Source organism: Asparagus officinalis, chromosome 4, assembly GCF_001876935.1.
Source record: "Asparagus officinalis chromosome 4, Aspof.V1, whole genome shotgun sequence".
Lineage (NCBI taxonomy): Eukaryota > Viridiplantae > Streptophyta > Magnoliopsida > Asparagales > Asparagaceae > Asparagus > Asparagus officinalis.
The window spans coordinates 12,728,517-12,746,989 of NC_033797.1; the positions used below are offsets into that span (position 1 = coordinate 12,728,517).

Consider the following 18,473-nt stretch of genomic DNA (forward strand, 5'->3'; position numbering starts at 1 on the left):
TTATATAGATACATATATTATACATGCAAAAAATAAAAATAAAAAAAAATTTAAAAAAGTTACTATTCTGGATCGGGCCCGGGCCCGGTTTTGGCCCGGATTTCCGGGCCGACCCCAGGCCGGGCTTGGGCCGCGGGCTTTTTGGACACCCCTATACAGTCTTTTCATACACACATACCACTTCACAGTTAAAACACATCAAGCTCATGTTTTTTCATACATATCATGTTTCTCTTACATATAAATAAGAATTGTTAGAATAAACGCACTGGTACAAGCTAAACCAAGGGGAACAACAACTCTATGAGGCCATTGGAGCTGGTCTGAGACAATTGAATTCACGGTATCATGCGAAATAAAGAAGATCACAATGAATTTTTTAGAATGACATTATTAGCATAAGACACATACCACATACTACGAACAATTGCAAAAAATTAAAAGGACTGCAATTATGTAAAGCAACATGAAATATATATTGTAATCAGTTCCTTCATGTGTACCAAAATATTAACAACTATAGTCCAAAACAAAACCCAAAATGAGTATCCTAACATGTGTGGGTTGTTCAATGATATGCTTAGCTAGTGGAGCTGGTAGGGTCTGTTGAAGGTTTTAATATCATCTTCTAGTTAGAGTTGTTAGTATTTCACCAATATTTTCGAATTCAAAGATATCATTATAACATGGATCAATTTTACGTACAAGAATCCAAAGAAAATCTACCAAACAACAGACCATTAAAACACTTTTGGGTGGCTGGACAGTTGGGGGTGGAAGTGGTTGAGATTTGGATAAATTAACAATAATTATGCAGCGCCGGAAAAATAACCATACAAGCATCCAAAAAGAGGATATATTATTTGTTGTCATAGCTAGAATTTGCTACAAGGCCACTACTATATTGCATCCAAAATAAAGTCTTGGAAGGAATGGGAGGATTAATTAACTCCAACAAAATCAAATGGAAGGTTTTACCAGTTAACTAATAAAAACAAGCGGTAAAAAGGGGGAAAGGCCATTTTCATCTTTTTCATGGGCCAATCAACCAGCAGAGAAAACATCATTGAAATGACGGAATGAAGCATATAATCTGACTAAAGATAGGCAGAGACTTCTACTGTTCTCTTCTTAAAATAATGTGAGAATATGAGAGGCTAATAGTCACACCAACATCCCCCCCCCAAAAAAAAAAATGCCAGCAATGAACCATGAGGTGATGTGAACAAAACCACACCAGAAGCTGAACAAAAATTTACGGCCTCTCGCAACCTAACATCAGCCTTCTAAAATGAAGAACTAAAATGAAGATGAAGGGGATGTGATGCAAACAGAAAAAAGCATATGAATTGGCACTCAGATGATCCTCGCATCAATTTCAAATTTCTAAGAAGACGAATGATACTTGTCAAAGCACGCATACTAGGAGTAGCATAAGCAGTAGTCATGGTCACAAGTACTAGCAGTAGCATAAGTAGTAGTCACTGTCAAAAGTACTAGGAGTAGTATAAGCAATAGTCATTGTCGCAATGATTACAACCGTATACAATAGCCAAAAATATTCAACTCTAGTGGCCTAAGTAGAATAGAGGAGAAAAGTTATGGTGCGTATTAAGTACTCACTCATTTATTCATTCATTCATGATCGCACTCGTGAGATAAATTAAAGTTAGTACAATCTCATGTATCTAGCATTGCATTCATGGAGTAATAGACATACAATTAACAAACTTACCACAGAAAATCACGATTTATCGTCATCGTCAATATCCCTCCTCTACACGCTACTACCGCTTCCTCCAACAAGTCCAACCTGAAAATAGAAAGATTTAAATTTAGAGTATGAAATTTAACAATATAAGACATGTATTATTAATATACTTGTGCGCCAGTGTCTAAATCTATAAGGTCCAAAACTTCTGCAAATACTTCATCCGGAATCTTTTCGACCAAGCATAATATGACGTGTTTGAAAACATCGTCGCTAGTGGGGGACGGTGGCAAATCTGAAAACATAGACTTCGTCAGCTGCACGAGTAATGCAGTGTCGATCTTACCGCACAAATAACGAGAGACGCGCAAAATTGCTGAAGTGGTAGGATTCCTTGTAGATGATCCTATCGTAGTCGAGGTTACTGAGGACGCCGTTGAGGATTTTCTGGAGGAACCCCGCTGAGCTCTAACCCCCATCAATGGAAATCTGCCCCGGTTATTATACCCCATCACATTCATAGCGATAGCATCATTTTCCTCTCTAGACAATACATGAGGGTCATCAGCAGCTTCTTGGGTAGCACGTAGTGCTGCATCCTTTGACGCAACATCAATATTATCCTAAATCACATAAGGAAGAGACATATTTGATTGGCAAATAATGAAATGAACATCAACATAATACTTATTATCTAATGATTTATTGAAAATATTTACCACCAACACCATGTTCTCCTTAATCTTGACTTCATCTTTATATGTCGAGCGAAAGGTGCTGTAAGCTAACTTTGCCTTCAAATTGATCGGCATTATCGGCTTTCCCTACAAATTATAATAAATTAAAATTGTTTGATCATATTGATAAATGTAGCATGTGAATACAATACTTTAAATATTATATCGTGTCTTGACAATAACTATACTCAAGATTAGCAAAGGACGTCGATCCCAAGTGGTGGTCAAGCTTGCGCTTGCTATGACTGTTCGTCGAGCCCTTCTTAGATTTATTCTACAAAAAAAAAAATTATTACTAAAAAAGAAATGCATCTACAATCTTCGTTTGTAAGCAATATGAAAATGATGAGTACCTGTGCTGACTCGGTATCCCAATAGAAAATAAGCGTCGTGAAATGATCGATGTCCACCCTATCATCGACATTTAAGTATCTCTGCCAATCTTCTGTATATTTATCATATGTTGAAATCTTCAGCTCATGTCGTCATTGTTTGAGCACGGCCTCAACCTTTATGTTGAAAACATAGTGCCACGCTCCAGGATAATCCTCAAGACAGTAGTAATCCTACAATTATGCATATAGATATGTGAAAAATGTATGCAGCTTAGAAATACAAATTCATTTATACAAAACTTTTAACAGAAACACACCATTTGAATAAGGGAATATACATATATTATGACATGTTTGATTTTAGTTATTAAGAACTGTAGGATGTTTATGGACTAGGAAATGAAGTCTTAACATTTTATGAGGAAATGCAGTTTTTAAGACGTTTTTTGATGAGATGGAAAAAGACAGTCATATCAATCCAAGCTAGATAAATGTATATGTCATTGCAAACATTCTAGATTAATAATATCGAACTAGATAAATGTATGTGTCATTGCAAATATCTAGTTTAATTATTTAGATTATTTGATGAGATCAGTTTCGGAAATGGTAAATGTATTCATAAATGTACTCAAGTATTAAAAAATACGAAGGAATAGATATATACCATCAGTTCTCTCCATATATCTTCGTATGCTTACCATGGAAGCTCCTTGAATTTGACGTACGGGTTGATGATATTAGCTCTCCGTACTATGACACCAATGTAGTTGTTTAATTTTTTCGACCAAGGGCCGATCGGCAGATTATCGGCCCACTGAAGAATACCCCGAAATCCTCTCGATGTTTGTTTCAAATCAGGTTTGCTTGCACCCCGTCCACTCTGACCTGTAGCATCTCGTTTCGCCCCTACATTGACAAACACATGTTTAGTAAAGTTAAGTGAAAAAAAGCATGTGGATGGGACAAAATTAATATATTTACCTCTCTCCACTTCTTTATTCATCGCAGCGATTGCAACATCCTTTCTAACTTGCATTATAGGCTTTAGTTCATCTAGTCTTTTCAATGCAAGTGGATGATTCTTCATGGCATTAGTTTTTGATATGATCGAGTCTGGAGGCAATGGTAGCTGGCTAATGTCAGGAGTCCATGAACGTATCTCGTCCCCCGCTTTTGGATGCGAAAACGATGGTGTCCAAGAATCCTCTAGATGATTAAATAAGATAACTAATACGAGACGACTGAAGTATCACTATAAAAAGAGACCTCTAAATTGACATATTACTACCCATTACCTGTAGTGGGGGATGCATGTGTATCAGTGGGTCCGGGTGATGAATAATCTGTGCCTGAAAAATTATCTATGAAAATAAAAAATAATTGACTAACAGGTAATAGATCTTAAATACTAAATTATACTTTAAGTATGATTGAATAATCAATACAAACACATATTTATACAATACTTATATGAGGCGAGAATGCTAGAGTTGTGTCCTGAAGACGACCCAATAAATCCACATCTACACATATTAAAAAAATACTTAGCTCAAATGATGAGTTAAATGTCTACTTTGAGTTGTCCAAAGATAATTGATAATTCATACCTATATCCGTAGGTGATGCTAGGTGTGCCTCCTGAAGAGGCTCTGAGCCTAGTCTGGTAGACCGTGACCGATCACGCAAATGATCAAAGAACCTCGAGTTCTTCATCTGTAAAATTGAAATAGGAGATGCAAAACAAGAAATATGTACATGCTAATTAACAAAGATTATTGTCTTATTGCAATTAAATATTTAAATAACATATTGTATGGCTAAAATGACTTATACATAATATACCTTCTACAACTTGCTATTTTCGTTTTGAACGAGGTCTTGTTTGTATTGTTCTGGCTATATTTAACGATGTCTGCTTTCGCCTACTAATTGTTGACCTTGTTTGCACATCTGACTCGGGATCTCTATCTCTGATATTTATTAGGATGTCGGCCTGGATCTCCACATCTGTCATATCAAGCATGACATTCTGAGGGTAAGAGAAGTTTTGCCAAATTTCATCAGAAGAATCAACTGGTTCATTGTCCTCATCACTATCATTGTTATTATTAAGGAGGACAATAGATCTTGGCTCCTTATATAATATGACCCAATCGGTAGCAACCTTTGGGTCTTTCACATAGAAGCACTGGTCCGCCTGTTCTGCGAATATGAACTTCTCATCTAGATATATCTCTTTGTCGAGATTTACAAGTGTAAACCCATAGTGATCCTTACGCGGTTTGGCAGGACTCTATCGAACCTTAAACATTGTATAATTACGCTGAGTTTTTTTGCCATATCCATAAATTATCTCTACAATATCTTCCAACTGGCCGTAATATAATATGTCAGCTTCAACTGGGTTCTGACTTCTTATGCTTGAAAAACATTCCTGAGCAAAACACCCAATGACTTTACTATTTTGTGTTACCTTCTTATCATCGGTCGCCACTATTTTAAATTTATATCCATTAATGATGTGTTCACTATATCGTCTCACTTCATAGTAAGGATATTGTGCGTGAACTAAAATATCTTCAGATAGTATGGTACTATCGAGAACGTCCTTCTCAACCTAAACCCAACATCAATCGAACAAAATGATCTTCGTGTTTGCTTAAAAATTTTAAAATGAAAAATACAATACTAGTGCTACGCTACTTACATCGGTTCTGAACCAATAAGGAAAATCTTTGATGTGTTTTTTTTAAATAGCATGTGCTGCATTCATGCCTGATATTTCAGTTTTAAGCTTCTCCAGATGTCGCCTATTTATACAACAATACGATTGTATTGGTATAATGAAAGTAAATAATTCATCCAAGGTCCGATTTTGCTATATTAGTATATATTACCTTCGATAATCGTTGAAAATATCAAGATTATTCAATACATATGCATGAACCTGCTCCAAGTCAAATCTTTGATATTTTTCGAGTTTCTTTTCCTTAGTTGGGGTCTGATCAGCTGTTACACGTTTGCGCATATAAAGTGATGCAAACATATGACATTCGTTGGTCACGTAACCTTCAGCCATAGAACCCTCTGGACGAGCTCGATTGCGAACTAGGCGCTTCATAAACCCCAAATACCTACACTAACTCAAACTTTATGAACTACAAATATCTAATCTAAGACAAACCTCGAATAGGACAAATTAAAGATGTATACATTGCATATGAAATTAATGCACTGGGTGAAGTCCCTAACCTCTCAATTAGGTACATCTAACGATACGATACAGGACCCGCAATTATTGCCTCTCTTGCTAGATGTTGAGTAACATGGATCATGATCGTGAAAAAGGAAGGAGGAAATATAAATTTCAGGTTGCATAAAATTAATGATATTTTTGTTTCAAACTTTTAAATTCATTCACATCTATAACTTTGGAGCACGATTTTCTGAAGAACCCACAATACTTCATAATAATTTTCGATGCATCTTTCTCCGTATTATTACGCAATGCAACCGGGAGCAATTGATGTAGAAGAACGTGATAATCATGGGTCTTTAGGCCTAAAAGTTTCCTCTCCTGCACCTGAACATTATTTGATATATTAGTTGAATACCCATCCAGTGACTTTACTGATTTGAGGACCTCACAAAATCTCTGCATCTGCTCTGTCGACATCGTAACACGAGAGGAAGACTTATATTTTTTCTTAAGTCCAACATCTTGTGCTTACAAATCTTTTCGTATATTCAATGCAGCTAAGTCTTGACGAGCCCTTAGGTCGTCCTTTGACTTATTAGGATCTTGAAGGAGGGTTAAAACTATGTTGTCACAAATATTTTTCTTAATATGCATGACATCTAAGTTATGTCTAATTTTAAGCTTTTGCTAATATGGTAGCTGGAAGAAGATACTGAATTTACTCCATCCTTTTGGTAATTTATCGACTCCATTATCAGCATATGCCCGTTGGATTTCTCTCTTCCTCTTCAGTGTCTTTTTCCTTTGCCTGAACCTCAAATTTTGGAAGATGCTCAAGCAACTTTACAATATCAGCATCGGTCATTTGACGTGATTTACTCCTAGTCTCAACAGTCTCGTCAAACTTATTGCTTATTTTTTTGTATTTGTGGCCCGAGGGCAACCATCTCTTGTTAAACCAGTAACAATACTTCCGACTATATGGTAAGTGAATGTCTTCAAATTCTGGGCCACATACTGGACAAGTAAACTTACCTTTTTTAGACCAACCAGAAAGATTCGCATAAGCTGAAAAATTATTAATTGTCCACATTAGGATAGCACGAAGTCTAAACGACTCTTTAGCATGAGCATCATATATCAACATACCCTCCAACCATAACTGTTTTAGCTCATCAATTAAGGGCTCTAAGTAGACATATCATTACCTGGTGCATGCTTACCTGGTATCAGTAATGAGAGTATCATATACGGTTATTTTATACAAAGCAGTGGGGGTAAATTATATGACATTAAGACAACTGACCATGTAGACCAACCTGAACTCATAACCCCGAACGAATTGAATCTGTCATTAGAAAGCCCAAGTCTGACATTTCTGCATTCATGAGCGAAATTGAGAAAAGTCTTATCAATATGCTTCCAAGCCTCTGCATCACCTGGATGTCTCAGCTTACCATCTTCTATACGACCTTTTTTGTGCCACCTCATGTTCTTAGCGGTGTCTTTGTTCATATACAGACGTTGCAATCTAAAAACTAATAGGAAATGGCGAAGCACCTTAGCTGGAATTATGCTCTGCATGTACATTGACTCTGTTGTCTGCCTTGTTGAAGAGCGGGTGTGTTGTTTCCATCGAGAAACTCCACATGTTGGACATTCCTGAAGGTCTTTATTATCCTTGTAGTAGAGAATACAATCATTGGGACACACATCAATCTTATTGTAATCAAGCCCCAAATCGGAAACTATTTGCTTTGCCGCATAAGTTGTTTTAGGAATGCTACGCTCTCATTTTGGAAATACCTTCCGCAGCAAATCAAGAAGCATTTCAAAATAAGTATTTGCCATTCCACTGAAGCTCTTAATATGTGAGAGCTCCAACATAAATGAAAATCTAAGAGTACTCGGTGCAACCCTCATACAGATCCTTTTCACTATCCTCTAGTAGTTTCATTATACGATCCAAGTCCTCAGGAACATGAGCATCTTGGACATCATCTATGATATCATCTTCATTGTCATTGTTAATATTGTATTCGGTATGGTCAGGTCCAATATCAGTTTGTAAATTTTCTGTATCATCTATCCTGAAACTATGACTGGTATCGACATGCACATCCGGTACTTCATCTTTAGTACGGCCTTCCCCGTGATAGGACCAATATTTATATTCCTCGCAAAACCCAGAGTTTGCTAAGTGACTTCGTATTTCATCTCTATTTTTCAGCTTCATATTCTTACACCTATAATAGGTGCAGTACATTGCACCGCTACTTAAATTTTTTGGGTTCATTTCGGCATACTTCATGAAGGCTTCACATCCATCCCTATAACGTCGATCGTGAAACCGTTCACTCCTAGGGATATCTATCCATGACTTGTCAAGAATTTTCCTCATCTGTGGGTAATATATAATTAGAAACTCTATTTAAGAATAGATAGCATACCCATAAATTTTAAACTATCCAAAACATACGTTATTGCATTTAAGTTAGGCTCATTGAGGTATGTTTGAAACTTATTAAGGTATGGAGATTAATTGGCACACTCTAACGGCTGTCATAGGAAAGCTTCTATCCCATTAAGAATATAATAGTGTTTACATCCAACTTCATATACTTTGTATATTTTCATTTCTTAAAAATTTCGGCAGCACCTACCCGTTGTTCTCTCTGTACACTGTACGGATGTTATTATGCGTACTGATAATATATCAAAACACAGAACAACATACGCTTATTGTACACGGAGAACAACAGGTAGGGACTGCCAAAATTTTTAAGAAATGAAAACATACAAAGTATATAAAGTTGGATGTATGCACTACTATATTCTTAACCCGTCTGAGAAGGATAGATCCAATAATTATAAATTTCTATACCAATTCTTTTCTATTATAATATAAAGGGAACGATCAATTTCGAGTAGAAAAATTTATCTCTTACCCAAATTTGACTCGTTTATCTTATATTATGACCTCAAAGAATTGACTGTAATTATCGGACGGGAGTCTAGGGATAACGTTATATTTTTTTCACCTAAATTGGATATATAACACATTATTATATAATATTGCGTTATATATCACTATATTTTTTGCAAACTTTTTCTTCCATAACTCACACATTTTCAAATCACAAACCTATATAATCACATTTGTACAATTCAAATCACAATCCGTATGACAAAAATGAGAACTTTATAATATATCAAACCAAAATATGAAGAGAGATAGGAGAGCCCATGTGTAAGATAAGACCAATGAGTCATCCAACAATTTCAGACCAATGGATGTGGACTATGCCTTAAAGTACAAGAAAAAGAGCCCTCTCTCTCTCCACGCGCATACATACAAACATGCATGTCATTTTCTAGGGAAATGCAAGTGTAGGAGAGGCCGCATTTTTATCTGCAATTTGATGCGCCACGTCCATTTCAGGGGGTCCCTAGAAACACTATCATGTGGAGTACCAAAGCATTGTGCATATGAATATACAAATGCGAACATAATCACACAACAATATTAGCACATTAAAGTTACAAATTAGCTGATAAGAAGGACACAAAGCATCACAAATTAGCTGTTCTTATTCAAACAATAAGTGAACGATTTCAGAACGAAAATGGGCTTGATGATGGCGAAACCATCAGTCCAACTCGTGGGTGCTAACTTACGACTAACGAACCATGCTTATTTGTCCTAAGTAATATTTAATTCAATTTGAATATTGGCTAAAAGAGCAAAATTTTACAACATCTTTGAAGGAAGCTTGTTTCCATTGATATATATGTCTGATGATAATCAAGTGTTTGATTGACAAAAAAAGATTTTACACAACATCGATCTAAATGAGCCCCCCCTAATTGTATTGCAAACATTAGTATGCAATTCATAATTCAAATCCCCAATCTACAAATTTTCAGTTGCTAGAACCTGAACATTATAAAACTAGGGTTTGAGAAAACTAGTGATGTCAATATCTAATCGGGGATCACAAAACTCAAAATCAATCATGAAATCAAGCTCGATCGAAAGCTAACCTCAAAGAGATGGAGTTTTCGACTGAAGCCCTTTTGATTTTGAGGGGGGGGGCGACGACGGGACGGCGATCTCGAATGAGAGAGAGAGGCGACGATGGGAAGAGAATTTGGGAATTTAGGGAATTTAGGGGAAACAGCGGGTGTATTTAGGGCTAGATCTGGGGCCTTTTTTTTTTAATAAAAATTGAACCGCAAATCCTAGACGAAAATTTTCGTCTAGGATACTCGGTTCATTTCAAAAAAAATAAACAAATAAATAAATCCGTCTACAATATTATTCTAGACGGAAATTTCCGTCTAGAATATTATATTGTAGACGGAAAATCCTCGACGGAATTTTTCGGTCGTCGAGGATTTTCCGGTCTAGGATGTTGTATCTTAGACGGAAAATTTTTCGTCTAGGATATTCCGTCTAGGATACTTATTTTTCTACTAGTGAATACACACAAAAATGTACATAGAAAATAACAATGGCCCAGCAAGGAATGTCATTTCTAATACACTGTATGATATGACTTCTTGGTGGAAGTATATGTGTCATAGCAACAAAGTTATCTGTGCAATGCAAAGTGGAGCTTATATTCCCGAAATATATAATCTATTTTTATATACAAATCGATATTGTTGATAGGCATACCTATGGTGATCTCAGAGCTTAAAATGTTGTGGATGTCATGATATAACTAAAACATATTAACGTTTCTATTGAATGCTGCGTATTATTTCTGCAAGAATAAAACTTTTCTCATTAGAAAAGTTCGATGATTGGTTTCGGCATGACATCCCCTGGTCAATAGGAATTACTTTTTGTAGTTATCAACCCTTGCAACGCGTAGGAGGGTAGATGGCAGAGAGATATACGGAGATAACCAATCTGATGACATTCCATCTTTCTCTTTTTCATTTAGAGGATATGAATAGGTTGTTGGGGGTTTGATACCATGATCCAACTGTGATTTATAACTGCCAAAAAAAAAAAAAAACGTATTGTGGTCAAATATCTGTGTTGAAAAACCAAGCTGCCTATGCAGGCAGAGATTTTTTCTGGGTGTGATGGCCTTTTATTATTCTTCTACCGTTTCTTAGCATATTGTCAACCTCTAAAAGTAATAAAATGATGTAACATTTCCACACTAATGAAACTATATAAGTTTGATTTTGTTTTACTTTGATCTGGGTAGAATATTGATGTCGGATTCATTATGTCCCAAATCAGTATGTGGATATTCTGTCTGGCAGGATCTCTAGCTGCCAAGATAACCTTAGAAAATACAGTGTTCACCTAGGCACTTGTGTTAAGTGAAGTTGTTTACCTTGATTAAAGTAGTATACGGTTATTTGTTTCAACTTACTATTACACTACAACTTATATTGCAAGAGATTAGTTGGTTGGCATATTTAAAAGCAGAACGTGTAGCTGTCATCTATGATGTCTTGTCTTATTTGATTTTCAAGGATTATGGGGGTGTGATATATCTGTTGCAATAGACATGTGGTATTGTGTTCAACGTGACAAAGAATTACTCATGCTGGCTTTTATCCTCACTAACAAATCATTGCACAAATTACAAACATATCCATGCACGAGAGACAATGTCCAAATTCTTTTGGCAATAACAAATACCTTTGCAATATCAGAAAGAATCTTATGGTGATAACACCCAGTCTCTAAGATATACATCAATATTATATATTCCCTTTTGCTGTTACTGCCAGAAATCAGGGCGCCTGAAACAGGAGTTCAATTTAATGCAAAGAAGGCCTCTTTAGGCATGTGAAATTTCTTTTTTGTTTGAGTTTCAAATTTTGTTTGTGATTGGTTCTCCTTCATAGGCTTTATCTTTTCTATTTCAAGTACAGTTTCAGTAGAATTTGAATTGAAATTTTAAATTATTCAAAAATAAAAAAAGAGAACTTTCTGGAGTTATGAATGAGCGCTTCTTGTTTGCTTTTCTATTCATTTACTTTCATTTTGTAAAACAAAATAATTTATTATATGCAAAATGATGATTAAAATCCCTACCTGGTGTTTTAATTATCAGAGTGTTTTCACTCACTTTGTAACATGATGAAAGGGTGACTTTTATATTAGTATAGACTTCAACCCCACTGGAGAAACATTCCCTTTTCCTTTAGCCTGAAGGCTTAATTCTAAAAAATATATATGAGTCTGTGTTTATGCAACTAAAAAGATGCTTATTTGGGAATATATTGCTTATGTTTTTTGTTTTTCCTTCTTTGTTTAGACGCTAAATGAGAAGCCTGAAGAACGTCGACAAGACCTTACTTTCATCCCTCTCGCACCAGCATGTGTGGTAGGTTCTGGCCACGGACTCCAATTGTTTGGAAAGTCATTTCCTATATTTATCTAAGGATCTCATAGTTTTTTTCAAACATTGTGCAGGTCATCCGAGTATTGACTCCGATATATTCAAACCTTCTTCCTTTTGGTCCCCTCACATGGAGATTGCTTTGGATCCTCATTTGGTCAAGCTTGACCTACATCATGCTCACTATATGCAAGATACTAGTTGGTGTCAGCCTTCGCGGCCTTGCATCTTGGTATCTTGCCCAACGACAGAAAAAGAAACAACACATTGATTGAGGCCAAAGCTTTGCTTTTTCTTTACTTTGCGTTCAAGGGAGAATCTTCTCAAGAGATCTTTGTATATCTACTTCTTGGCGATTTTTACTATGGAGCTCCTGTACCATTGCCTGTGACCTTGGTGTGTGCAATCTTTTCGCAACGAGAAGATTCTAGCTGCTAGTAACTCACCTGCTTTTGTTCATTGGATATGCATCCACTTTGCTCCTGAAGCAGAGTTCCGTACATGCATTCCACAGGGACATAATGAGAACAGGTGATATTTCCTTGCATTCTTAGAAGCTGCAATATCATAGATTCTATTGTGCCTACGGGATTGGACTGCTCCCAGTTTTGCGTATTATATGTGATATAATAATGTGGATTTGGAATAGAGGAAAGACTTGCGGACGAGTTGTCTAAGTGTACAGATCCAGATATACCACACAATCCTACTTTAGATTACAAATATGTATAATTCATAGAGGCATAGAGATGTCTACTTCCCGCGTTGAGTAAAATCCCAAGTGTTCTTGGTTTTCAACAATGATGTAGATTCTGGAATGAAAAGAAACAATTTTGGTGGTTATTATTCAGTTGAAAGTTGGACGAGGTACAAGGACTTCCCCAGAAACACACTCAAGTTTTTTCTTATTTTCCACGAACAATAGAGTGGTTCATGCTTACTGACTAGTGGGTACAAAAATCTCAAGTACAGAACATGAGGAGTTCGCATCCCAAAGCAACTCTCCACTTGGTTTGCAGACTAGCGGATGGGCCATGGTCGTTGGATTGTTTCTCTTTGTTTGCACTTTCAATTGATGAAAAAAATCACCTTCAGTTTACCTTAAAATAGAAATGGGTGCAATATGCTTTTATATGGTAAATGTTAGTATTTTGGAATGGATTGTAATTGTATAGTAAAGAACTGGAATGTTGTAATTTTAAGTTGTAATCAAAAGCCGTGATCTCTCCACTTACCTTTTTGTTAATGGAAAGGCTTCCTCCCAAGGGAGTCTTACGATCACTCTTTCAGGTTTTTGTGTCAACAATACAAGGCTGAGAATGAGCACAGGAAAAGGATCTTCTAGCAGTTTTTTTGGCCATGCAAAGTCTTGACTTATAGATAAACAAATATCTCATTGATAGCAAGTGGTATCAATGAACAAACCAAGAACTTTCAAATTTCACAAAAAAGACTAAAATGAAATGAAATGAAATAAAGAAAGGGACAATTTTGAGAAGCCATATAATATTTGAGAAGTGAGGCTAAGATATGTGTGGCTCCAACTTTTGGCCGCTCATCATCCTCTCATCTCATATCATGCCCTTATGATGCACCCCAGACTGTAACCATACAAATGAAAACACCAAATGCAAGTATATACATAAGCTCCCTCTGCCAACTCCCTCTGATCTTGGCTGCTGACTATCTAAAATGGCAAGCCATGCAGCTCTTGCTTCTTCCAGGATCCCCTCCTCCTCCATCAAGCTCCACCAACCCAAGACCCCTACCAGAGTTCAGAGGCTCGAGTTCTCCGAGTTCTCTGGACTCCGAAGCGTTTCCTTGGCGTCGAATGCGAGAGAATCCTCCTTCTCTGATGTTGTGACTGCTCAATTATCTACCAAGGTAAGATCTTGAACTGACAGTGACAGACATCAAGATGTTAATTATGCATTTACTGAAATCAATATGGTGGTAGGCAAATAGAGAACTTGAAATCGAGTGAAGGTCGCTCCCCAGTGGAGAGGTGTTACTATGTACTTAATATATGTGTTATATGATGCATCAGGTTGCAGCAGCCAAACCCATTAGAGGTGAGACCGTTGCGAAGCTGAAGGTAGCAATCAATGGATTTGGTCGCATTGGACGAAACTTCCTCAGATGTTGGCATGGAAGGAAGGACTCCCCTCTCGACGTCGTCGTTGTCAATGACAGCGGAGGTGTCAAGAATGTAAGTTCACAAACTTAACATTTTGCATTTATTTATATCGAGTTAATTTCATATATTCTGCAGTCGCTTATAACTTCCAAACTATTTTATTAGCAATTACATTCTCTGAACTCCAAATGAGGATGTCACATGAGTGAGAATCACGTGATAATGAAGTAATTTTTATTCTCAGTTTTAATAAAAAAACTAATTATACTCTAAATTGAGGGGCAAAAAAGTGATGCATGTCATTTGATGTTCAATTGGCCAATTCATACATGCTCTTTCACTATAATAACATATATTCGATTGTTCTGTAGGCATCTCACCTTCTGAAATATGACTCGATGCTTGGCACGTTCAAAGCAGACGTGAAGATCGTTGACAATGAGACGATCAGCGTTGACGGAAAACACATCAAGGTTGTGGCAAACCGTGATCCGTTGAAGCTTCCATGGGCTGAAATGGGGATCGACATTGTTATTGAGGTATTTGATCTTTACATCAGTAAATGCGTTCTTACACTATAGATAAAAATTGAAATGTAACGTTGTTAACTTGTTCGATGAAGGGGACCGGAGTGTTTGTGGATGGTCCAGGTGCAGGAAAGCACATCCAAGCCGGAGCCAAGAAGGTTATCATCACAGCTCCGGCCAAGGGTGCCGATATTCCAACGTATGTTGTGGGAGTAAACGAAGGGGATTACTCCGACGAAGTCGCAAACATCATAAGGTTTGGATTTCTCTTCATTTTTCTTCAATAGAGCAATGAGCAAAACTGACAAGGTTAATTGCACATTGTGTAGAATGGCGTCTTTGAATTTATTACCCGTGTAGTTTCATTTCAACAGATACATTTCACCTTATGCTTTTACCCCAAGTGAAATTTGTATAGTGGTGAAATAGGGGAGAAGCGAAAAATAAGAAACTTGTTCACCTAGTTTGGGAAGTTTTTTGAGAGTTTCGCTGTTCCCCCCTCATTCCCCTAAATTCCCTTCCGATCAATAGAAACTTCGTTCACCCCAAAATTGCGACGGAAGAGGGGAAGGAAATTCTCTTACTTTCTCATCTCTTTTCTCCCCTATCTTTCCTTATCTTTCCCTTCCACTATGAAATAGCAAACATGCATGCTGTCAGGGATGAAAGGAAAAGAAAAAAAAAACTACAGGGGCGATAAGTTAAAAAATGTCATAGTATAGGGGATTTGTTTATGCAAATAGGAAGGTTTTGGTGGTGTTTTATAGCAAGTTTGAAATATGTCAAACGCCAAACTTCACAAACCATGTTTTTGGTGTGTTTTTGTAGCAATGCATCGTGCACAACAAACTGTCTGGCTCCCTTTGTGAAAGTGTTGGATGAAGAGTTTGGTTAGTATTTTAAATTTTTTTTTTTTTTTGTTTCGTTTGAAATTTGGGAGAAAAATAAGAATTATTTTTTAGTTTTCTAGTCATTTAAACTGTGTTGTGTGTATGTGTCTGTGTAGGGATTGTGAAGGGAACCATGACTACTACTCATTCTTACACAGGAGATCAGGTATTGCAATGTTATTACAGAAACTAATACGTATTGATTTAAGTGTTCATGCTGATAACTACCGAATTAGGCCCAGAAAAGAATGTTTAATACTACTCTTATTCAAATATAATTATTTATATATTACTAATTCATGTACAGAAATGTATTTAAACATAGTTATTTGTATAAACATGCAATATATATTACAGTTTGTAACTAGAAAATTATGGGAAAGAATATTTGATACTACTCTTATTTATTTGTGAATATGATCATCAATAAACCTGTTAGTTTTGTAATGAACTTTTGTTCTTCAGTCTTAATAGATAGATAATTTTAAATTAATTATAAAAGTTTAAATTTTTTGCATTACTCAAAACCATTTTTGTGTAGTATTTCTCCTTTCAACTCCCAAACCAGACGTGTTTTCTACTCAAATACAAATTAATGTCTAGACCATCCAGACGTTGAAGAACATTACAATGTGTGGAAATGACCTTTTCTCTGAATTGCTATTGAAGTTATGAATAATCAAGGACGCTACACTTTTTGTTTTTTAAAGTACAAAAGTACAAAGTTTGAGAAATACTACACAAAAATGGTTTTGAGTAATGTAGGGATTGTGAATGAGTAGTAGTCATGGTTTGTGAAGTTTAAAATGGTTTTGAGTAATGTAGGGATTGAGAAATACTACACAAAAATGGTTTTGAGTAACTAGACTACAAATCTCAAACTTTGTACTTTTGTACTTTAAAAAACAAAAAGTGTAGCGTCCTTGATTATTCATAACTTCAATAGCAATTCAGAGAAAAGGTCATTTCCACACATTGTAATGTTCTTCAACGTCTGGATGGTCTAGTTATCATTACTCTTTAAATAAATAATGTATGACCGGAGGAGGTTGTAGTTTACCCTTTGTGAAATTTACATGTTAAAAGACTCTATACCTTAACAGAGACTGTTGGACGCATCACACCGTGACTTGAGGCGAGCGAGAGCAGCAGCCCTCAACATAGTCCCCACCAGCACCGGCGCAGCCAAGGCCGTCTCCCTCGTCCTCCCGCAACTAAAGGGCAAGCTCAACGGCATCGCCCTCCGAGTCCCGACCCCCAACGTCTCCATCGTCGACCTCGTCATCAACGTCGCCAAGAAAGGCATCACCGCCGAGGACGTCAATGCAGCCTTCAGAAAGGCGGCCGATGGCCCGCTGAAGGGGATATTGGCCGTTTGTGACGTGCCGCTGGTGTCGGTGGATTTCAGGTGCACTGATGTTTCGTCGACGATCGACTCGTCGTTGACGATGGTGATGGGGGATGATATGGTGAAGGTGGTGGCTTGGTATGCGTCGACGATCGACTCGTCGTTGACGATGGTGATGGGGGATGATATGGTGAAGGTGGTGGCTTGGTATGATAATGAGTGGGGTTACAGGTGAGACATGATCTGGTTTTCCCTTCTATGATATAATTAGCGGTACTTATCATCCCTCAACTTATTTATTATTAGTACTTATCATCGAGTTATATGCAATTAACCGTTCTAGAAATGATAAGTGCTTCTAAAATAGTTGAGTGGTGATAAATGCTACCGAGTGTACGGATGAAAGAATTATATGTCGTTTACACGTGTCTTAATATAGGAGATGTTAGCGCAGAGTACTAATATATATAGATAGTAGAGAGTACAAAATAATACTAAAGGATTTAACATGATTCAGTCAGTCAATAACGAATAAAATATATCAGAATAAGATTAAAATGCCTTCAATGTTTACTTAATTTCCTCTTAATTTCAGCCAAAGAGTGGTTGATTTGGCACATTTGGTGGCAAACAAATGGCCCGGTGCTGCTGCATCAGGAAGCGGAGACCCGCTTGAAGACTTCTGCAAAACAAACCCAGAGACCGAGGAATGCAAAGTTTATGAAGCATAAATTTAATTCTATTTATCACTTCATATATATATGTGTAGATCATATCTTACATGTTTTGAATTATTCGAGCGTTCATCAAAAGGAGACGGTCATTTTGAATTGAAAGGTGAAGGGGAAAATAATGTTTGTAAACAATGAGGTTGTTTGAAAATATGCCATTTGATGAGCTTACTAAGCTTGGTTTTGTACTGGTATAATAAATCAAACTCTAGAAATGTAATATTGAATCCGTCCCTTTCAACTATTTGGGTGTAGAGGTGGGAACTAGTCAGCTTATTATCAAATGGTTGGTTATTAGTTCGTCTATATTCTTGGGGGAGTGGGGGGACGAATATTCGATTTGACGGTTCATTTAACACTAAATAAATACCTTTTAGCTTTTTTTTTTATAAGCCAATAAAATTTAATCAAATGTATATTCGATAATCAAATATTCGTTTAGACTTTTATCCATTACAATTTATATTATTACATGCATGAT

General features: G+C 36.6%; 2 protein-coding genes across 3 annotated transcripts in view; both read left to right on the top strand.

Annotated features, from left to right (window-relative positions):
• The window catches only part of LOC109836657 (protein POLLEN DEFECTIVE IN GUIDANCE 1-like), a 27,663-nt gene extending 14,070 nt beyond the window's left edge, over positions 1-13,593 (top strand). The window contains exons 9-10 of the mRNA XM_020404631.1: positions 12,276-12,344; positions 12,434-13,593. Of these exons, the coding sequence (XP_020260220.1) occupies positions 12,276-12,344; positions 12,434-12,634 (270 nt within the window). The 3' untranslated portion in view covers positions 12,635-13,593. The remainder of the gene's footprint in view (positions 1-12,275; positions 12,345-12,433) is intronic.
• Positions 13,899-18,236, top strand: LOC109836656 (glyceraldehyde-3-phosphate dehydrogenase B, chloroplastic). 2 transcript variants are annotated; one of them, XM_020404630.1, is made up of 9 exons: positions 13,899-14,243; positions 14,407-14,568; positions 14,868-15,035; positions 15,119-15,279; positions 15,852-15,913; positions 16,030-16,079; positions 17,017-17,388; positions 17,458-17,492; positions 17,857-18,236. In XM_020404630.1, the coding sequence occupies exons 1-9, from the start codon at positions 14,052-14,054 to the stop codon at positions 17,990-17,992; spliced, it is 1,338 nt and encodes a 445-aa protein (XP_020260219.1). In that variant the 5' UTR covers positions 13,899-14,051; the 3' UTR covers positions 17,993-18,236. The 2 variants fall into 2 exon arrangements, with proteins under 2 accessions (XP_020260219.1, XP_020260218.1); XM_020404629.1 differs by having other exon boundaries at positions 13,901-14,243; positions 17,017-17,364; positions 17,434-17,492.

What these genes read in the sequence shown, in the direction of transcription:
- LOC109836656 (XM_020404630.1), top strand. Translation starts at nt 14,052, where the DNA reads ATGGCAAGCCATGCAGCTCTTGCTTCTTCCAGGATCCCCTCCTCCTCC. An exon ending in AGTGTTGGATGAAGAGTTTG is followed by an intron (nt 15,914 to 16,029) that starts GTTAGTATTTTA and finishes GTGTCTGTGTAG; the next exon opens with GGATTGTGAAGGGAACCATG. An exon ending in GATAATGAGTGGGGTTACAG is followed by an intron (nt 17,493 to 17,856) that starts GTGAGACATGAT and finishes TCTTAATTTCAG; the next exon opens with CCAAAGAGTGGTTGATTTGG.